Raw genomic sequence first — 19,261 nt, 5'->3', positions numbered from 1 at the left:
GGGAGTGAACGGGAGGACGCAGGGGTCCTTGAGAGCATGAGTCTGCCTGCTGCAGTCACGATGAATTACAGCACACTAGTCCAGCAGGCTCTACGAAAGGGCAGTGCTGTTTGCTAAGTGCTTGCATGGGCCAGACACTGGAGAGGTGCTTTATGACCCCAGGGTGGTTCTCTGTGCCCTCGACTGACAGAATGAGTCAACTAAGGCTGCACTTCAGTGCTGAGCCACTGAAGATAATCCAGGTCAGGGGGCTGGGGCAGAGATCATCTCCAGAACAAGGACGCCCGGCCGTTACCCTGAAAAACACTGAAAATTTAGCCCTGCCGTGTGGCGGACCCTGCATACTGAAAGGGTAGGTGTGAGTCCAAGTGCATTTAAGGTTCTACCCAGCCTTAATCTGAAATGTAGGATAGCTAAGTACCCCTCACCCAACCCCATCAAGATAGACGTGGTGTCAAACTCTCACTGATGTCTCCCAGCACCTGACATACCCAGAATGCAGTGCGACTTCTTGATAAACTGGCTGGGTGAACACTGCTCACCAGTCCCGTGGACACTGCCAGGCAGCCTCTGTGTAACCACCCGCCTTGGGATCTGGAGACGCCCTAGCACTGCATAAAAGTTCCTCCTTTCCCATAGGAGGCAGGTAGCACCAGCAGACAATGGCCTTATTGATTTTACAGAAATTACACACCCCTGGACAGAAAGTACACCCACCAGGGGCTGACTGCACTTTGCAATGTAAAATCTGGGAATTTGCTGCACAGAGCCCAGTCGTTAAGCCCTAAGGGTCCTAAAAGCCAGGTGCCATGTGCAGGCCAGACCAGGACCTGGCCTGGGCAAGCTGGCTGTAGACAGCCATGGACTGACCACAGAAACCTAAGCAGGTCTGAACATTCGATGAACTGAAATTTACTAGAATTTCAAAAGTGAAAGTTGTTTACCAGAAAGAATTTTTAAAAGATCGATTGTATAGTGAGACCTATCTCAATTAAAAAAAAAAAAGTTAAAAAGGAAAACAAGGAGAAACATGCCCCTTGGTGTATGGAAATGAGGCGACATTAGAATGACCGAGAGCTGCCAAAGGCTCAGAACTTCGGCTCCTGGGAAGGACTTGGGCCAGAAGGTGCCTCGTTGGAGCCACATTCCAGACCCAGAGGCTGTGCTGAGCAGCAATGACGCCACCACCTTCCTGCTGTGCAGACAGCAGGGCTGGCCTGCGCTGGTGGCACCCGGGCGCAGAGCACGGCAGGGGAACCCTCAGGAGGTGCCAAGAGACACATCTGAGCCCGCTCTGGCTGCTTTTTCATTGCAACATTGCAAGTTTCCATTTCATTGCAACAAAAATAACCAGAGTCCAGCTGAGCCCCAAGATTGAGGCAGCCCCCGATGTCATGCCCTGGGTTTGCCCTCTTTGTCCGAAGGAGCACAGGGGCAGGCAGTGGACGGAGGGAAAGAGACAGAGCTGGAGACCATGGCACCAACTGACCCAAGGCTGGCTGCCCCGCCGGGCCCAAGCACAGACAACTGCTGGGGGTCAGAATCCGGACTTTATTTCCTTTGGGCTCACACGTGCTCGCAGAGGAGTGCATACATGATGGCCTGGAGCTCATGGAGGGGCATACAAGGAGCTCTGCCACAGACCCCAGAGATGAGCTGCGCATCACAAGACCCCACAGCCAGGTCCCAAGGCCCTGCCTGAGCCCCAGGCCAGTGGCCTCAGCAGGAATAGTCTGTCCTGCCTGCCTGGTTCTTGCCTCCATTCAGCCAGACCAGGGGGCGGGAAGGATGTCTGCACAGGTGTCCCTCACTTAACCCAACCTGCAGCAGACGACTCCAGGTTCTGAGTGGCCACCGGCTAGGGACCTACGTTTCATGAAGCACAAACCTTAGGGCACAGGCCCTCCTCGAGGGCGGCACCTAGTGGCACATGATGGCACTGCAACCCCCTTCTCAAGCGCTCAGGTCCAGGGTAGTGCTCCCGGGAGGGGTTCTAGCCAGATGCCAGCGGGAAACACCAGCAGCAGTAGGGTCAAAGGGCTTCTCCCCACAGGGCAGCACAGAGCCTGAGGGCTGGGGTGGTGGTGGTGGTGGTAAGGAGCCCTGAAGCTCTGCAGGGAGGGGAATGCTGGGCCCACCAGCCTCTTGGGACTACTCCACGGGGTCCCCACCAAGGGGTGCGGAGCAGGGGCAGAGCCAGGGACCGAGATGGGGTGGGGCCCCGACTGGGGCTTTGGTGCCTCAGGGACTGTCATGGAAAACTTGCACCTGGCATTATGAGGGGATGGCTCCACAGCCTGCCCCACTGGGGACAGCTGCCAGATGGACGATGGCTCTTCACTTCTGTCCCCAGGCCCCTGGCCCCTGGACCTGCCTCACCCAGTGCCCAGGGAATCCCTGGGCCTCAGGCAGGGAACAGAGACAGCTTTTGCAGATGTTTCCTTTACTGCGTCTAGGTAACGTGCTCAGCCACATGCTCCGCCCAATACTACCTCTTTGAGGGCTGGGTCACTCCTCATCTCTGACCCCAGTACCCGGTCTAGGTACAGCAAGTATGGGGAGGGCCGGGCTGAGGCCGCCTCCAGCTCTGACCCTGGAAGAGTCACATCCTATCTGAGGGAGAGGAGAGGATGGGTTGCCCAGCAGATGCCCCTCAATTCCGAGTCCTGGGGCACACAAGGGCCCTCACAAACTATCCCTGAGGCTGTGTGTACTTGGACCAGTGCGGAGGGCCTAAAGGTGCTGACCAGGCTCAGCTGTGTGATCCAACTGCCCTACAGAGCCCTGACCTGGGACCCAGACTGCCACCCTACCACCCAGCCAGGCTGAGGCATCTGGTCCACTGTGGCCACTTCTCCTGGAGGCACCAATCCCTCGCAGACTTCACAGCTCTGGAGGTGATGCTGCCCAGAAGCACCCCCACCCTGAGTCCCCAGTGTTGCAGGAGAGGGGCTAAGCCAGAGGGAGGCATGCTGTGCAGAGGAGGCGGGATCAGCCTTGGCTCCCTGGGACACAGCTGGCTGAGCCCCTCCCCTCAGCCTTCCATTCCTAGCCAGCCCAGCCCACCTCTTCCCACCTCAGCCCCAGCCCAGGGACTCTCCAGGGCCCAACACAGGTGACAAAGGGGCGTGGCCCCGGGCTGCTGAGGGGGCACCCGCCTCCTGTGGCCCTAGCGGAGGCCACACTCCACGCCCTGCAGCTTCTCCTGCTCCATGGCGCGCACCAGATCCTGTACAAAGCGCATCTCGGAGGCCACCTGCTTGGCCAGGGCCTCGTAGCGGTTCTCCAGGCGGCTGAAGCGGCGCTTGAGCCCGCTGGCCCCCAGCAGGGCGCCCTTGGCCTCTTCCTGGGCCTGCCGCTGGAGCGCCTCGGTCTTGTGTAGCTCCTGGCGCAGCCGCCGCAGGTCCTGGCCGATGCTCTCGTTCTCCTCCCTGTACCAGGCCTCCTTCTCCTCGTAGATGGCCGTCAGCGCCTCGATGTCCTCGTGGAAGAGCCGCCGGCTGTGCTCCAGGCCGCGCAGGCCCTCCTCAGCTGCCGCCACCTCCTCGAGCACCTTGGAGAAGCGCTCGAAGTTGATGTAGGTATTGTTGGGGGGCATGCTCGAGTGCGACTTGATGGTGTACTCCTTGAGGCGGGCAGTCTTCAGGCGTCTCCGCTCCGGCTTCCGGCCACTGTCCTCCCGCCGCACGTTCCGCCGCCGGATGGCCTGAGGGGGAGGGAGAGTACAGTCTGGAGCAGGGGCCAGGTGCAGGGCCACCGAGGGCCACATTTGGCCCTCTGCTTGCTTTTGTAAATAAAGTTTTATTGGCACACAGCTGTGCCCATGTGCATGTGGTCCTGGCACGTTTTCTTGCTATGAAGACAGAGCTGAGTATTGATGGCACGCTACGCAGTCACGCCAGGGACCAGAGAGATGGAAAAACTGATGCTCTGTCCATTTATGGAACAATGCTCTTTCGGGGAAGCTTCTGCGGGAGGGAGCCCTGCTGTGTGCACAGAGGGGTGCAGGACTCCCACTGAGTGTCTCAGTGAGAAGGCTCCAAGGCCATCACAGAGAGCACCCCATCCCTCCACTGCCCGGGCCCACCGCTCTGGGACCCTCCCTGGATTTTGAGGGCTTATCATGCCTGCCATCCCTCAGTGGGAGCAGCCCCCCTCCTCACCTTGATCCAGGAATGCTCCAGGCTCTGGGCTATGGTCATTCTCCTCCTGGAAGAGCACCCCCAAGCCCTGTTTAGTCACACAAGTGCCATCTGCACCGTCCTCCCACACCAAGCAGACAGCAGGGCAGGAGTTTTCCAGGCTCTCCCTGCTGCAGCCCTGCTCTCAGCGCTCTGCCTCTGGAGGCCCCCAACCCCTAAAGTCACCCTCCAGCCCAGCAGCAAGTCCCTGAAATGACCTGCAACTGCACAGTCCTGAGCTCCCACTCTGCTGGGCCAGCCACAAGGAGCCCCTCAGGGGGGCCTTTGGGTTGCAGGCTCTGGGGTTTCCATGTGCCCTGAGGAGTTTCATTAACAGGTCACGACCTAATGCTGTGGTCAAACAATTCCGGCACCCACAGGAGGGGCCAGGTGGGTGACAAGAATGGGTAGCACACGCCAGGGGAGGGCTGCGGCCAAAAGGAGCACTTTCTCAAGAATGAGGGCTCTATGCTGCCAGAATTTTTGAGGTATTTTTCTAGAAAAGGAAAATAATCTGGAATTTTATGTGAAACCTTGATTTTAAAATTCGGCAATGAATTCAAAAGCTTCCTTTTTTTTAAGGAGGGTGCAGCTCACAGTGGCCCGTGCGGGGATCGAACCGGCAGACTTGGTGTTATCAGCACCACGCTCCAAATGAGCTAACCGGCCGGCCCTAAGAAGCTTCTTAAGACACAGTGTGCGCCACTGTAAGCCATGCATTACTCTCCCCAGCCCAAGCGGAAGCCAGTTATGAGGAGGTGGTGGCTTGGAGGGGTGTGTTCTTGGCCACAGCAGCCACACGCGCTGAGCCTCCCCTGCCCCGATCCTCTGCCCGGCCTGTGCTCACTTGGGGTCCTTGACGAGCAGCCGGCGGATGAAGTCCTTGGCCAGCTCGCTGGTGTTGCTGAAGTACTCCTCGTCAAAGTCGTAGTTCACGGCTGAGATGTTGGTCAGGGTCTCCTGCTTGGTCTCACCCAGGAACGGGGACGCGCCGCTCAAGCTAGAAGATGGACGACATGAGGCTCAGTGGCCCCTGCACTGGTTTCATGACCAAGCCGCTGCCTGAGCTGCCACCAATCTGCGCGTTGTCCACAAAGGGGCCAGACGTGGAGGGAGAGGGACACTGGGCCCCGACCACCCCATGCACACAGTCCTCTGGCACCTTCCCCCAGCCACCCCCTGGCCACCAATCAGAAGGCAGTAAGAAGTCACTGCCCAGCCAGCGGAGGTGTGAAAACCCGTGGGTGAAGGTCCCTGTGGAAACTCAAAGTACCTACGCAGACACAGTGTCAAAGCATCTGCCCCAGAATGGTGAGTGATTCCAGAGGAATCTGGCTGATGCCACCCAGCACGCAGAGCGCACATCACCGGTGACGACACGCTGGTGTCGCCTGCCTTCCGGAGATGCTGCATGGAGGGGGCTCCGAGCACCCGATACTGTGAGTTATGGTTAGAAATACATACATGGTCTTTACCCCTGTCCTTGGGCACACAGCTCCCAAACCCTGGGAATTTCCTAAAACTTAAGAGCTAAGAAGGTGGGAGCATCTTTTGTTGTAACATTCAATCCTTGTCCTTAGTTCCTGAAATAGCTCCAGAGAATAAAGATGAAAAAAGTGTTTGTTATTCATAACAAGCCCCTTCCAACGTCTCAGCTTACACTAATGAGGTTACTTTTGGAAAGCCTGGGGAACCAGCAGTGGGACGGGAAGGTTGGAACCTTCACCCTCACCCTATCTCCACATCTTTCTCTCCTGCACACATTCATTCACTCACTCATTCATTCATCCATCCACCCACCCAGAGTTTGCTGGCACCTCGACAGGTCAGAGCGCTAGGCGGCCCACGCTTGAGGTCACTGTCCCCACACAAAAGCCCCCCTGACCCTTCTCAGCCACGGCAGGGCCCCACGAGGGGCAGCAGGATGCCAGCCAGGTACTCACAGGATGTAGGTGATGACTCCGATGCTCCTGGAAGAGGACACACGAAAAACACAGCTCAGCCGAGGGTCACGAAACCTTGAGTCCCCATTTCTACAGGCCCCCAGGGTGAGCCACAAGCCCAGGCTCTCAGGCCAGGGGCCAGGAGGGCAGGTGCATCAGTTCCCAGGGCTTCAGGGGTCACGCCCGCCCGCCTGCCTGCCTGCTCGCCTGCTCCCGTCCTCCTGCCCAGGGCTCTAAGGATTGGGCCACATTTTCCTATCAAAGCTCAAAGGGACTAGAGGTGGGGGTGGGGCAGAAAGCACAATGGCCCCCACAGACCCCGTGGATGTGGCACCCTCTAGAGACCTGCTGAGGCCTAAAGGCAGGGCTGGCACTGCTTCTATAGAGGGTTGGACACCAAGCATTTCAGGCTTTGTGGGCCAATAACGGTCTGTCACATATTTGTCAGTTTTGTTTTTAACACCTTTCTGAAAAACATGAACAATGCTCCCAGTCCCTGGGCCTGCTCTGGCCCCAGGGCTGTGGTTTGCTGACCCCCATCCTAAGGCAAAGGTCTGTGCTGCCCATGCCCCCAGCACTGAGCGCACAGGATGGGCTATGCACCTGGGGACAAGCAGGGGTCATTCCCCGAGGAGCAGTCCCATGTGTGTGCACTGGGTTCAGCCCAGGGCAGCCCTGGGCCCCCAAAGCTCCCACTGACTCACCACATGTCCGCCTCCAGACCCAGGGGTTCGTAGTTGACGATCTCGGGAGCTTTGGGACAGGGAGACAGAAAGTGCAGGGTCAGGAGCTGGTTGCATCTAAGGCTGTAATGGGGACTTGGTCAAGAGCAACACAGCACCCCTGCAGGTGGCGGTTGCTCAGGGGGCGCATGTACGTGCGCACACACAGGCAGAGCCAGCTGTAGGGCAGGAAGGCTGGGATGGTGATGGCACCAGCCCAAGGCCGTGAGCTTCCCATGCCTGATGCCAGGGCACCTGAGGGCAAAGGGCCAGGCATCCAAGGCATCCAGGGGCCGGGCCTACAGCTCCTCACACACCGGAAATCTTCAAGTGCCCCCTCCCCGAGCCCCAGCCCGATGCACCAGGCGGGCCTCACCCACAAACTCCGGGGTGCCGAAGATGTTCTTGAATTCGTTCCCGGCTTCAATCTTATGGGCGATGCCAAAGTCAATGAGCTTGATCCGCGGGTTGGGCACGTTCTTGTCCAGGAGCATGATGTTTTCCGGCTGGATTGGGGGGAGCGGGACGGTGGGAGGGGGACCTGCGGTTTCTGCCGGCCTGGCGTCTCCGGGAACAGCACCCGGAATTTTCCTGGGCACCCCCACTCCCAGCCCATGGGGTATGGGCAGGCTGATGTCATGGGTCCAGGGCTGCGCCAGCCCGTCTCCTTGACCCCCAGAGCACTGACACACCCAGGGGTGTGCAGACCCGCTCTAGGCTCCCTCCCTCACCTGCCAGCCATGCTCGGCAGGTCCTGTTCCATTCCGAGTTCCCAGCAGGGCTCACCTTGAGGTCGAAGTGGGCGATGCGCTTGGAGTGCAGGTAGTGGACGCCATCCAGGATCTGCTTGAGGAACTGTGTGGCCTCGTCCTCCGTCAGCGACTCCTTCTCGGCCAGGAAGTCAAAGAGCTCCCCGCCCGAGACGAGCTCCAGGATGAGCACCACGTCGGTCTTGTTCTCAAAGATGTCGTGCAGCGTGATGATGTTGGGGTGCCGGATCTCCCGCAGGATGTTCACCTCCCGCTCGATCTCCTCCCGGCTCACCCCCCGCCGGCTGGACGACAGGCGGCGCTTCTTGATGAACTTGGCCGCGTACTCCTTCCCAGTGCCCTTCTGCCGGCACTTCCGCACGATCGCAAACTGGCCACTGTGGGGGCGGAGGAGGGGGGGGAGGTGAGCGGGACACCGAGGGACCAGGCTGCCACGACCTGCGCAGGCAGCACTGTCCCAGCCCCTGGTGCAATGCGGATACACTGTCCCCACCACCTCCGAGATGCGCCCGGGGGTATGCTATGTGAGTGCAGGGCGGCCTGGCACACAACGGCTACCTGGCATTTTCACAACAGTGAGAGAACAAGAACAGCTCAAAGTCTATCAGGAGGGAACTAGAATCCGTGGTGGTAGTAAGTCCAGTGGAACTCTACACCATCATATGAAAGAATGGAGGTGACTCGCTGAGTGCTGACAAGATATCCACGAGGACCTCACAGTGAAAAAAGCCGCAGAATGACACACAAAATGAGTTCTTTTGTTTAAAAAAGGCACACACTGTACCCACATGCACAGATATATTTATTGACGCGTGTATACGTAGGAAAAAAGGTATGAGGGACACATGCCAACCTGTTAACAACAGCCATCTCTGAGGAGTGGCATTGAGGAAACGGGGGCAGCAAGTAGAGGTTCTTATTCTCTATCTGAAACAATTTTATACTGATTCAACTTTCTGCGGTGTATTTCATCATTTTCTAAAGATCTAAGAAAAAAAAAGGAAGCCATTGACTTCAAAAGACCTTCTTATTTAATAGCAGAGTGAGAGAAAGGCGCACATTTTGAAAACGAGAGGAGAGTGAGGACATGGAGAAATCAGAAGCTGCACACACAGCTGGTGGGAATGCAAAATAGGGGAACCACTATGAAAAACAATCTGGTGGCTCCTTAAACAGTAAACACAGAATTACCACAAAATCCAGCAATTCCACTCCTAGATATATATCTAAGAGAAATGAAGATGTGTCCACATGGAAACCTGTACAAATGTTCACAGCAGCATGATTCCCAACAGCCGAAAGGTGGAAACAACCCAAGTGTCCATCCATCAACACGTGAACAGACACACAAGATGTGGGCCATCCACACAGGGGAACATTATGTGACCATAAGGAGTGATACTGACACTCGCCACAACGTGAAACACACGGGGCTCAGTGACAGAAGCCAGACACACAGGCCACACAGTGTGTGATTCCATCTATGTGAAATGTCCAGAACAGGCACATCCACAGACAGGAAGTGGGTTCGTGTTGTCAGGGGCTGGGGGAGGGGGAATAGGGGTGACTGCTAATGGGAATGGGGATTCTTTTGGGGTGATGAGAATGCTCTGGGAATAGATGGTGGTGATGGTTGCAGACCGCTGTGGATATACTAAAGTTCATGAAATTGTACACTTTAAGTGAGTGAACTGTTTGTGAATTATATCTCAAGACAGGTATTTAAAGGACAACGAAATTCTACGTATTGCACTCCAGGGAGCTGTCCAATGTCCAAACTCTTCTGCTGTCTAGGAACTCAGTTATACTAATTTGCTTTGACTCAGAAGTTGACTGAAAAGGGCCAGACGATAAATATTTTAAGCTGTATAGGCCACATGGTCTGTCACAATACTTGTGTGTTCTTGCAACCCTTTAAAAAAGTAAGAAACCTTTCCAGGCTCGTGGACAGGCCGCACGACACTGGGCTACTTCAAGGGGCTACATGGCTGCCGATGAGGGCAGCAGCTTGCCAGAGTGCCAGCTGCAGGTGGAGACAGAGTCCAAAACCGAAGGCACAAATTCCAGACAGGAGACTTCAATAAGGCCCTGCCAAGGGTCAAGAACACACAGCCATCTTGGGGAAACGGCGGGAAGAGTGCGTAGAGGAAGGGACTGCGGAGACAAGTCCTGGGGACAAGAGGGCTCTCTGCAGTTGGTGGTGGCATAGGAAGGCTGGCCAGGCAGAATGAGGGACAGACAGACGAGTGAGGGTGTCTCTGCCAAGCCAGTGGGGCTTTTAGAAAAGCTGGAGGGGGGGTGGAGCAGCCGGATGGATGGCTCAGTTGGTTAGAGCGCAAGCTCTCAACAACAAGGCTGTCGATTCAATTCCCGCAGGGGAGGGTGGGCTGCGCTCCCTGCAACTAGATTGTAAAATGGTGACTGGACTTGGAGCTGATGGGTCCTGGAAAAATACACTGGTCCTCAATATTCCCCAATAAAAATAAATAAAAATAAAAAAGACAAGCTGGGGAAAGCCACCTGGGTTTGCCCGAGGAGGTGGACCTACCTGCAGGACCTGCAGCACCCAGGACCCCCTGCAGCTGACACGCTGGCAAGCTGCTGCCCTCATCCACGTGAGGAACCGGAGGCGCCCACAGCAGGCCATCTCAGGCGTGCTCTGCGCATACTCGGGTGGTCAGGAGGTGGCTGAGAGCCCAGGTGGGCAGATGGGGCTGCAAAATCATTACTAATCACGGTCATCTAAACAACGGCCCCTCCAAAGACATCCACGTCTGAAGCCCCAGAACCTGTGAATGTGTCCCCTCATGTGGCAAAAGGGACTTTGCAGGTGGGGTTAAGTCGAGGCCCGAGATGGGGACGACCCTGGATTCCAGGGGGCCCAGTGTCATCACCGGGTCCTCATAAGAGGGAGGCGGGAGGCTCAGAGTCAGAGATGGAAGGGGCTGCGCTGCTGGCTGTGACGATGGAGGAGGGGCCACGGGCCAGGGCCAGCCTCTAGAAGCTGGAAAAGGCCCAAAACGGTTCTTTCCTAGGGCCTACTACTGAAGGAGCAGCCCTGCAGATCCATTTCTACTCCCAATTCCCAGACCTTTAAGATAATTAACGTGTGTTCTTATAAGCCACTAAATTATGGTCATTTGTTACAGCAGTAACAGGAAATTCAGTCTAAAAGCGAAGGGCACAGGTTAGACCAAACAGGCACAGCCTCCCTGGTTAGGGCCCGGAATCCAGCACAACAGCCCCCCGGGTACACGACGCCCCTGCCCCCACAGAAATGCCTCTCCCCGCCCCTCTGCCCACATCCAAGCTAATTGTTCCAGGCCTACCTCCCATCCCATGACGACTCCCTGACGGTAATGACAGCGAATGCCAAACATGCCGGAACACTGCGCTAGGTACTGAACATGTGGCCTCATTTTCAGATACCAGGATTTTTTCTCTTTTAGTTTCATTCCAAGCTGAACTAACAAATAAGGGTAACTAACACGGAGGGAATAGGTAAAAAAATGTTATGGGCTGACTGGCGACCCCCAAAACCCATATGTTGAAGCCCTAATACCCAGGACCTCAGAATGACTTTTTGGAGATGGGTCCTTTAAAGAGGGAGTAAGTTAAAATGAGGTTATTGGGGTGGGTCCTAATCCAGTATGGCTGGTGTCCTTATTAAGAAGAGATTAGAACACAGATACGCACAGAGGGACGACCGTGGGAGGACACAGGGAGGAGACAGCATCTGCCAGACAGGATGACAGGCCTCGGAGGGAACCAATCCTGTCAGTATCTTGATCTTGGACTTCCAGACTCCAGAGCTGGGAGATGATAAACCTCGTTTCTGTTGCCCAGTCTGTGGCACTTTGCAATGGCAGCCTGAGTGGGCTAATAATAGACGCACACACAATTCCACGGTGTGAAAGGGAGGGCAGAGTCCGCAGCCTCATCAACCCGTACGTTAGCTTCTTTCCCAAGATTGTCAGTGTGAACTTGAATTGGGAATAAAGAACCCCCGTTCCCCCCGACACACACACACACACACACACACACACACACACGAAACTCGCTCGCAGTTCATTCAGCCCTGACTCCTAGGACAGGAAAACATATGCCGGCTTTACTTGAGGTCCCTGTCACCATAGTGATTCCCCACAGCTAATTCCCCAAAGACAGTCAATAACTAGACTCGGGAAAGACAGTTCTGCTTGAAACTAAATTCCAGTTCAATCCTGCCTGTGAAACGCAGAGCTTATCATGGTGGCCAACTTCACAGGCACAGTGAACTGAAATAAGATGGTGTTTGGGGCATAAGGACACACTGACTTCCCAACACGCAGGGCTTATCTTTGTCTGGACATCTAACGGGCCCGTTACCAGGCTATGGGGGCAGAGCAGGCTGGCAGGCATGTGGAAGCCAAATGCCTGCCTCTGGTCCCAGCACGCCTGGGCTTTGGAGCCAGCAGGGTTTGGTCTCAAGATCTGAATCCTGCTTGGCCACTGACAGGCTGCGTGGCCTTGGGTAAGCCGCCGCCCTTCACTCAGCCTCAATTTCTTTATCTAAAATGAGGATAATGGCACCTACCTTGTAGGTCCTTTGGTAGGTGAATGGAAGTAACATAAAGACAGCCTAGAATTCAGATGTCCAGATGACATCAAACGACATCTACAATTTATACAAATTGCAACACAGTGTGCACAGTGTTCTACGCCATTAATCCTTAACTTCATGTATCTCTGGGAATGTTCCCAACCATTACACAGAGCAGTGCTGTCCAAGGTAGCAGCCACTGGCCACAAGGCACTGTCAAGCCCGTCCAAACTGAGATGTTCTTTGAGCCAAAATACACACCACATTTCAAAGGCTTCATATCAAAAAGAGGTGCTAGGGGCAGCCGGATGGCTCAGTTGGTTGAGTGGGAGCTCTGAACAACAAGGTTGCCAGTTCAATTCCCGCATGGGATGGTGGGCTGCGCACCCTGCAACTAGACTGAGGCTGGCGACTGGGCTTGGAGCTGAGCTGTGCCCTCCACAGTTAGATTGAGGACAACTTGAGCAGAGCTGCCACTGAGCTGCCGAGGGGCAGCCGGATGGCTCAGTTGGTTAGTGTGTACTCTTAACAAGGTGGCCTGTTCGATCCCCACATGGGCCACTGTGAGCTGCGCCCTCCACAACTAGATTGAAACAACTACTTGACTTGGAGCTGATGGGTCCTGGAAAACCACACTTAAAATTAAAAAAAAAAAAAAAAAAAAAGGTTAAAAAGAAAAAAATCTTCAAAGTGCATAAAATTAGGCAGTCCTTGCCACCCTTTTTTTTTTTTAAGCAGGTCTTGATCCATCTGCAGTAATGACCCCTGTACATTTCTAATATTCACCATTAGTTTTGTTTTCTCTATCCTTTTTTTTAAAAAGATTTTATTGGGGAAGGGGAACAGGACTTTATTGCGGAACAGTGTGTATTTCCAGGACTTTTTATTGGGGAACAAACAGTAGTGTGTTTTTCCCAGGACTCATCAGCTCTATCCAAGTCAAGTTGTTGTCCTTTCAGTCTTAATTGTGGAGGGCGCAGCTCAGCTCCAGGTCCAGTCGCCGTTGTTAGTTGCAGGGGGCGCAGCCCACCATCCCCTGTGGGAGTCAAACCAGCAGCCTTGTGGTTGAGAGCCCATGCTCCCACCAGCTGAGCCATCTGACCACCCGGGAGCTCAGCGGCAGTTCACTGACTTCATTCTAGTTGCGGAGGGCACAGCTCCCTGGCCCATGTGGACGTCAAACTGGTAGTCCCATTGCCCAGAGCTCGCGCTCTAACCAACTGAGCCACGCGTCCACCCCCTTGCCACCCACTTGCGTATTCTCTTTCGCTAGCCAAATTGTCTTTGAATCTCGCTTTTCCACATTTTTGGAGGGTTATTTGAAATTTTTTGTTATATTTTTAAAATGTTTTTTGGAAGAGCTGCTAATTTTATTTCAAAAAAACAAAGCTGTAAAAATATGCCTCCTTTTTAAGAAGCAGCCCTCCCTGCAGGACATTTAATGTAGCATCACAGTGCACAGGGTCCGGCTTGAAGGGAGTCTCGGTGCAGACATGCTTTCTTTCCAGTGGCGGTAAAAAGTTTGTATTTACTATGTATAAAATGTTGAATAATAAAAATACGGAATAAAAAAAGTGGTAACATATTCACTAATAATTGTTATACTGACTACATGATTACAAAATGATAAGGGCAGGCTGGCTAGCTCAGTTAGTGGGCCACTGTGAGCTGCGCCCTCCACAACTAGACGGAAACACCTATTTGACTTGGAGCTGATGGGGCCTGGAAAAACACACTTAAATAAATAAAAGTTTATAAAAAAGCAAAATGATAATAGTTTGATCAGGTTAAATAAAATATATCATTAAAATTATTAAAACTGACACAGCTTTTAATTTTTCAATTAAATTTCAATCAATTTCTTCTGTGGCTCACATCACACAAGGTGCCTGGCTCTTTTAATGGCTGCATAATGTTCCATCTATGGACGCGGGGGTGCTGTTATGGCCGCTGAAGATGCTTCCCATCTTTTGCTCATATGAAATCTTTATAGCAACTATCCCTGTTCCTAGGTCATTGAGTCCACGTATGTATATATTCACACTGAATTAATTCCTAGCAGTGGAATCTGTGGGTTAAAGGAAATACACATATGACATTTTGCTGAATTTTGCCAAACTATCCTCAGCAGGCTACCCTAATACATTTTCAACAATAAAGTATGAGATTTGGGGTGAGGGGTGCTGCATTCACTACCACTGTAAAGGGGAAATTCCTAAAGGAGAGACTTCAGAATCCCAAATGAGCCTGAAACACTGTCTCAGCAAAGGCCTGAAGCAGGGCTCAGTTATTTACATTCCCTTCTGGTGACATCATGGGGCCAGCCAGCAGCAAACTCACCAAATAAGGTTTGAGGCTCCACCAAAAACAAAAAAGGATAGTGCCTGGCTGATCTGGGGTGGCGGGGGAGTCAGCTCCCAGGGGAGGCTCTAAGGCCCGGCCAGGCAGGAAATCAGCTGCCTGGCTGGCACAGAAAGCCTCCCCTCTCTCCCACAAGAATGCTACACAACTAGCAGGGTTGTGGGCCCAGACCGGAGGCCTTCCCTGGAAAGGTCGACAGCTGGGAAGACTCAAGTACCGCCCCTAAGAGAGGATTAAGAGAGGGACAGACCTTTACCTACAAAAGCTGCTAACACCTACTGCTCTCACGCCATATGCCAGGCACTGTCATACCATATGTGCTCAATTACGTTTCTCCCCAAAGGAAAATGCAGAGAGGATGTCAGAGTAAGAACTCTCGGCCAGGGTGTCTGGTTCCAAAGCCCAAACTTGTTTCACCGGCACATGGCCCTGACTCACTCCTTTTAGGAGAGTAGGATAAAGGACAGAACTATCCAGAAGACCCCTCAGTGCCTCTCCCACACTGGAGCTGCGCCAAAGGGGTCACTCACCTGCCCAGCTCCTCCCCCATCTCGTAGTGGTCTTCCACATCTTCCTGCCTGAATGTGGACATGGTGGTCGGTCTGCCTTCCAGCTCCTTCTGCTCCAGTGAAAGCCCAGTCACCGCAGCCTGGGGACAGGACCTCGGGAAGTCCCCTAGCCGTGACCCTGGAGGAGACAGGGAAATAGGGGAGGAGTGAGATGTCAGCCATTACTCCAAGTAAACAAAGCAACCTGCTCACCAAAAATAGGTTGCACATCACTCCACGCTGAAGTTCCACGCTCCCTGGGAAGGACACTTGCATTTGGCAGGCCAGGTACTTTCGTGTGTCATCTCACTCAGACACTACACCGGCCGCAAGGCCGCCATTAGCCCCCCGGTGCCACCTTGCCCCCATAACTCCCACCAGGCACATACCTCTGGTTCCTCACACGCTGCCCCAGCCTTTCTCTGCTTCTTCCCTCCTGGGCTTCTCCCACCTACTCACCCAGAGCCCCCACGCATTCCTGCAGGCGCCCCCACTCTTCACACTCCCTGCCCAACGTCCCGGTTCTAGTCCCGACACTCCCATCTCCCTGCCCATCAGCAATCTCAAGTCCTCTGCGTCCTCACCCCACATACCCCCCCCCAGCCTCCTCCTCAGCGGTATGCTCCCCCCAACACTGAATTATCCAGGAACTGGACAACAGCTTCCAAGCTCCTGCGAGCTCCCCACCCATTCTGGCCTCCCCCGAACTCCTCCGTCCTAGCAAGACCCCGCTTCCCTCTCCTCATGCCGAGCAAGGCATCCCGCCTGGTAAAGGCCCCCACCTCCGTCTCCACTCCACATGCGCCCCCGCAAAGAGCCACATCTGAGAGTCTCCTCCATTGTCCTTCGCCCCCAACCTTCCCTCAAACTCCATGGCAGACCCGGAAATCCCCCTTCATAAACCCTTCCAAGGGTCCCCAACCGGTAACGTCTCTGCTCACGCGCCCCCGAGGCCGCCACGCCCCTCACAGGCCCCGGCCCAGACCCTTCTCCGGCTCGGTCATCCCAGGAGTCCCCAAACGTGCCGCAGGTCCCCCAAGGGTTCCCCTCCCCGCCCCACACATACACACTCAACAGACTCGAATACAGCCCACTCCTCACCCTCCACAGCCCCGCGGCCCCAGACCGCCCCTCCGCCGCGCTGGCCACCTCTACGCGCTGACCTGCGACTACGTCACCGCGTCCACCCGTGCTTTCCTCTGAGGCGGAGTCCCATTGGTCAGCGCCCCTGTCGATCGTGACGCCCCGCCCCCTGCTTCCTGCCAGGCCCAAGTCCGCTAGCGTTCGGCTCTCCGCACCCGGATGCCGCGTCGCCATTGGTCGACAGGCTCGCCTTTATGCAGTTGATTGGCTATAATGGAAGCCGGTCAAGCTTACGGAATTCAGATCGACTTTCGGCCCCTGGGTCGCCCCGCCCGCTCTTCTCTGACCCGGGTCCTGAAGCTGGAAGGTTCATGCTGAAGTCCTGCATCCCTCTTCCTGCCTTTCTTAGTCACAAGATATACGAATCCAAGGCCCAGCTCCGGCATGGCAGCTCCTGGGTTGCTTTAGTCCCTGAGTAGCTGTAAAATGTTACCCACATTCCAAATCCGTAAATAAAAATACACGAGGAGTTCAGTTCGGTGTTACCTTTCCCTCTTGAGGATCCTTCTACGACTCCTGTCTGTCTCAAGATACATAAAAAAACGAAACAACAAAAAAACCTTAGGAGGTAAATTATATTATTATATTATTATTTATATTATTTCTACAGATGGGGAACTGAGACACAGAGAGGTTAAGCAACCCACCCAAAATCACACAGCCAGTAAATGACACCGCTGAGACTGATTCCCAGATAGGCCCGAACCCAAATTAATGCTTAAGCACCTCAGACACTAGACTCTGTCTTTTGGCTTTTGCTGACCACTCTAACATCGTGCCATTCTCCTCCTGTTCACTGTACTTCAACCCCACTTGCCCTCCTTTTGACTTCAAACATTTCATTCCTAACCCAAGTGTTGGCACGAGCTGTTTCTTCTGCCTGGAGATCACCTTCCCCCAGTCTTGTCTTAAGAACTATACACACACATCAGTACACAGCTAAATCAGCACCTTCTTCCATTAGTATAGTACATGTCTTACAATTGAAGAAATCAGCGGTGATACATTTTTATTAACCAAAGTACTTTTGTTCAGATTCCTGTTTCCTGGTACTTTCTCTGTCCCAGGATCCCAATGACATTTAGTAATCACAGCTTAGGCTCCTCTTGGCTACGACAGTTTTCTCTTTCCTGTTTTTAGTGACTGACAGTTTTGAGGGTTGGTCGGGTATTTTGTATTATTGCAAAATCCGCAATTACTTTAGTACCAACCTAATAGAATTTCCCTCAATGGAGGTATCTGATGTTTTTCTCATGGTTAGACTGGGGTGATGGGTAATGTATTACATAGTAAAGTGCCATTTTCATCCCATCATATCCAGGGTCCATACTATCAACATGACTTATCACTGTTGATGTTGACCTTGGTCGCCTGGCTCTAGGTTAGTTTGACAGGTTTCTCCACTATAAAGTTACTTCTTTTCTCTCCCCTTCCATACTGTGTGCTTTGGAATTACTTCTGTGCAGCCCACACTTAATGAGGAGTTGAAACATCATTTTTACTTCCAAAAAAACCTGACAAACTATAATAATAAACAAACTATAATAATTCAGACTTGTTTTTTCAGACAGGCATTTTCTCAAAAACGAACAAATTGAAACTGTCAATTCAAGAATAACAGTTTGCCAATGGCAAAATTTCAAGCAAAAAATTGAATTTTCAAAAACTGCTTGACAGATTCCCAATACTTCCACACTTTCCTGATGAAATTGATATTGACAAATTTGATTTTTCAAGTGTTTAATGAAATATGGCAACATCTCAAATAGCTGCAAACTTGGTTTACCAATTGCCAAACAACCAGCACTTGGTGTTTTAAAATCGTGCCTGGGGAAAAGACCCATTCAAAATGCAAGACAGACCAATAGATTTTAATATAACAGTACGAAAAGCTCATTAATGTGGTTTCAGATGCATTGTAATTTCTATTTAAGAAACCAACAGCTGGGGCCGGCCCAGTGACGCAGGTGGAGTGCCCAGCTCCTAATGCCGAGGTCGCTGGTTCTATTCCCAAATGGGCCAGTGAGCTGCGCCCTCTGCAGCTAAGATTGTGAACAACAGTTCTCCCTGGAGCTGGGCTGTGCGGTGAGAACCCGGAGATTGGCGTGAGTTGCCATGGGCGGCAGGCTGCGGAGTGGTGTCGAGGGCGACCGTGTGCTGTGGGCAAGAGCTGCTGTGGGCAACAGCAGCATGGGCCAGGGTGTGTCCTACACAACTAGGATGAGAGACAACGGCTTGAACCGGAGTGGCGGGGGGGAGTGGAAGAAATGAGGGGAAAATTAAAAAAACAAAAAACACTTGTTGAGTTTTGGTTTTGTATCAAAGAATATTCACAATTATCTGAAAAAATGCTTCTCTCTATTCCAAGTTTGGGATGAGTGAGGGTAGGTTCTCTCCCTATAATTCAACCAAAACAACGTATTGAAACATTTAATACAGAAGCAAACATGAGACTCCAACTGTCTTCTATTATGCTGGAGATTGCAGACTTGCAAAAATGTGGAATAATCCCACTCTCCTGTTTTGTTTTGGAAAATAGAGAACTTTTCCCCTAAAAATAGGTTATTTATGTTAAAATGTAATGGGTTTATTTTTATTTTAAAGTCAGTAACTTTTTAAAATTTCTTAATTTTAATTTTTAAATACGGTATGTCAGTAGATATACCCATTTAAACTCTGGGACCCTCAGTGTTTGAGAGTGTACAGCGGTCCTGACACCAAAACAATTGAGAAAAATAACAACTAAAATCAAAAGGCAACAAATGTAAGTAGAGAGCAATACACACGTACAAATATACACACTTGTAACATAGTAATAATGTTCAAGTCTCATGACCTTAAGGACTGAAGGTATCAGTCAACCCTATAAACACAATCACTGTGAATGTGACAACTATAAAAGTACATACAAGTGGCACTGCCACCAGTTAATTTAGAATTGGTGAAAAATTCTTGAAATTAAATCAAATGCAGTTCAATTTTCTGTTTATATACTCATCCCTGGCGCAATT

At 52.7% G+C, this 19,261-nt stretch overlaps 1 protein-coding gene across 3 annotated transcripts; it reads right to left on the bottom strand.

Moving 5' to 3' along the window:
* Positions 1–1,532: 1,532 nt before the first annotated feature.
* On the bottom strand, positions 1,533–16,299 carry DAPK3 (death associated protein kinase 3). Of its 3 annotated transcripts, none has more exons than XM_081077777.1 (9): positions 16,209–16,299; positions 15,090–15,246; positions 7,633–7,993; positions 7,223–7,352; positions 6,829–6,877; positions 6,125–6,151; positions 5,029–5,181; positions 4,164–4,209; positions 1,533–3,706 (listed from the first exon to the last, which is right to left on the bottom strand). In XM_081077777.1, the coding sequence occupies exons 2-9, from the start codon at positions 15,149–15,151 to the stop codon at positions 3,170–3,172; spliced, it is 1,365 nt and encodes a 454-aa protein (XP_080933903.1). In that variant the 5' UTR covers positions 15,152–15,246; positions 16,209–16,299; the 3' UTR covers positions 1,533–3,169. The 3 variants fall into 3 exon arrangements, with proteins under 3 accessions (XP_080933903.1, XP_080933902.1, XP_080933904.1); XM_081077776.1 differs by lacking the exon at positions 16,209–16,299 and adding an exon at positions 15,890–16,042; XM_081077778.1 differs by lacking the exon at positions 16,209–16,299 and adding an exon at positions 15,497–15,637.
* Positions 16,300–19,261: the final 2,962 nt, after the last annotated feature.

Source organism: Rhinolophus hipposideros (assembly GCF_964194185.1).
Source record: "Rhinolophus hipposideros genome assembly, chromosome: 16".
NCBI lineage: Eukaryota > Metazoa > Chordata > Mammalia > Chiroptera > Rhinolophidae > Rhinolophus > Rhinolophus hipposideros.
This window is presented reverse-complemented; position numbering and strand designations above follow the sequence as displayed.

Bases quoted from the DNA above. Each gene is read 5' to 3' on its own strand.
- DAPK3 (XM_081077776.1), bottom strand. From the start codon at position 15,947: ATGGAGGAGACTCTCAGATGTGGCTCTTTGCGGGGGCGCATGTGGAGT. The intron at 5,182-6,124 runs GTGAGTACCTGG...TCCATCTTCTAG, and splicing joins GGAGTCATCACCTACATCCT to CTTGAGCGGCGCGTCCCCGT. The intron at 3,707-4,163 runs GTGAGGAGGGGG...CCTCCCCCTCAG, and splicing joins TGGAGCATTCCTGGATCAAG to GCCATCCGGCGGCGGAACGT.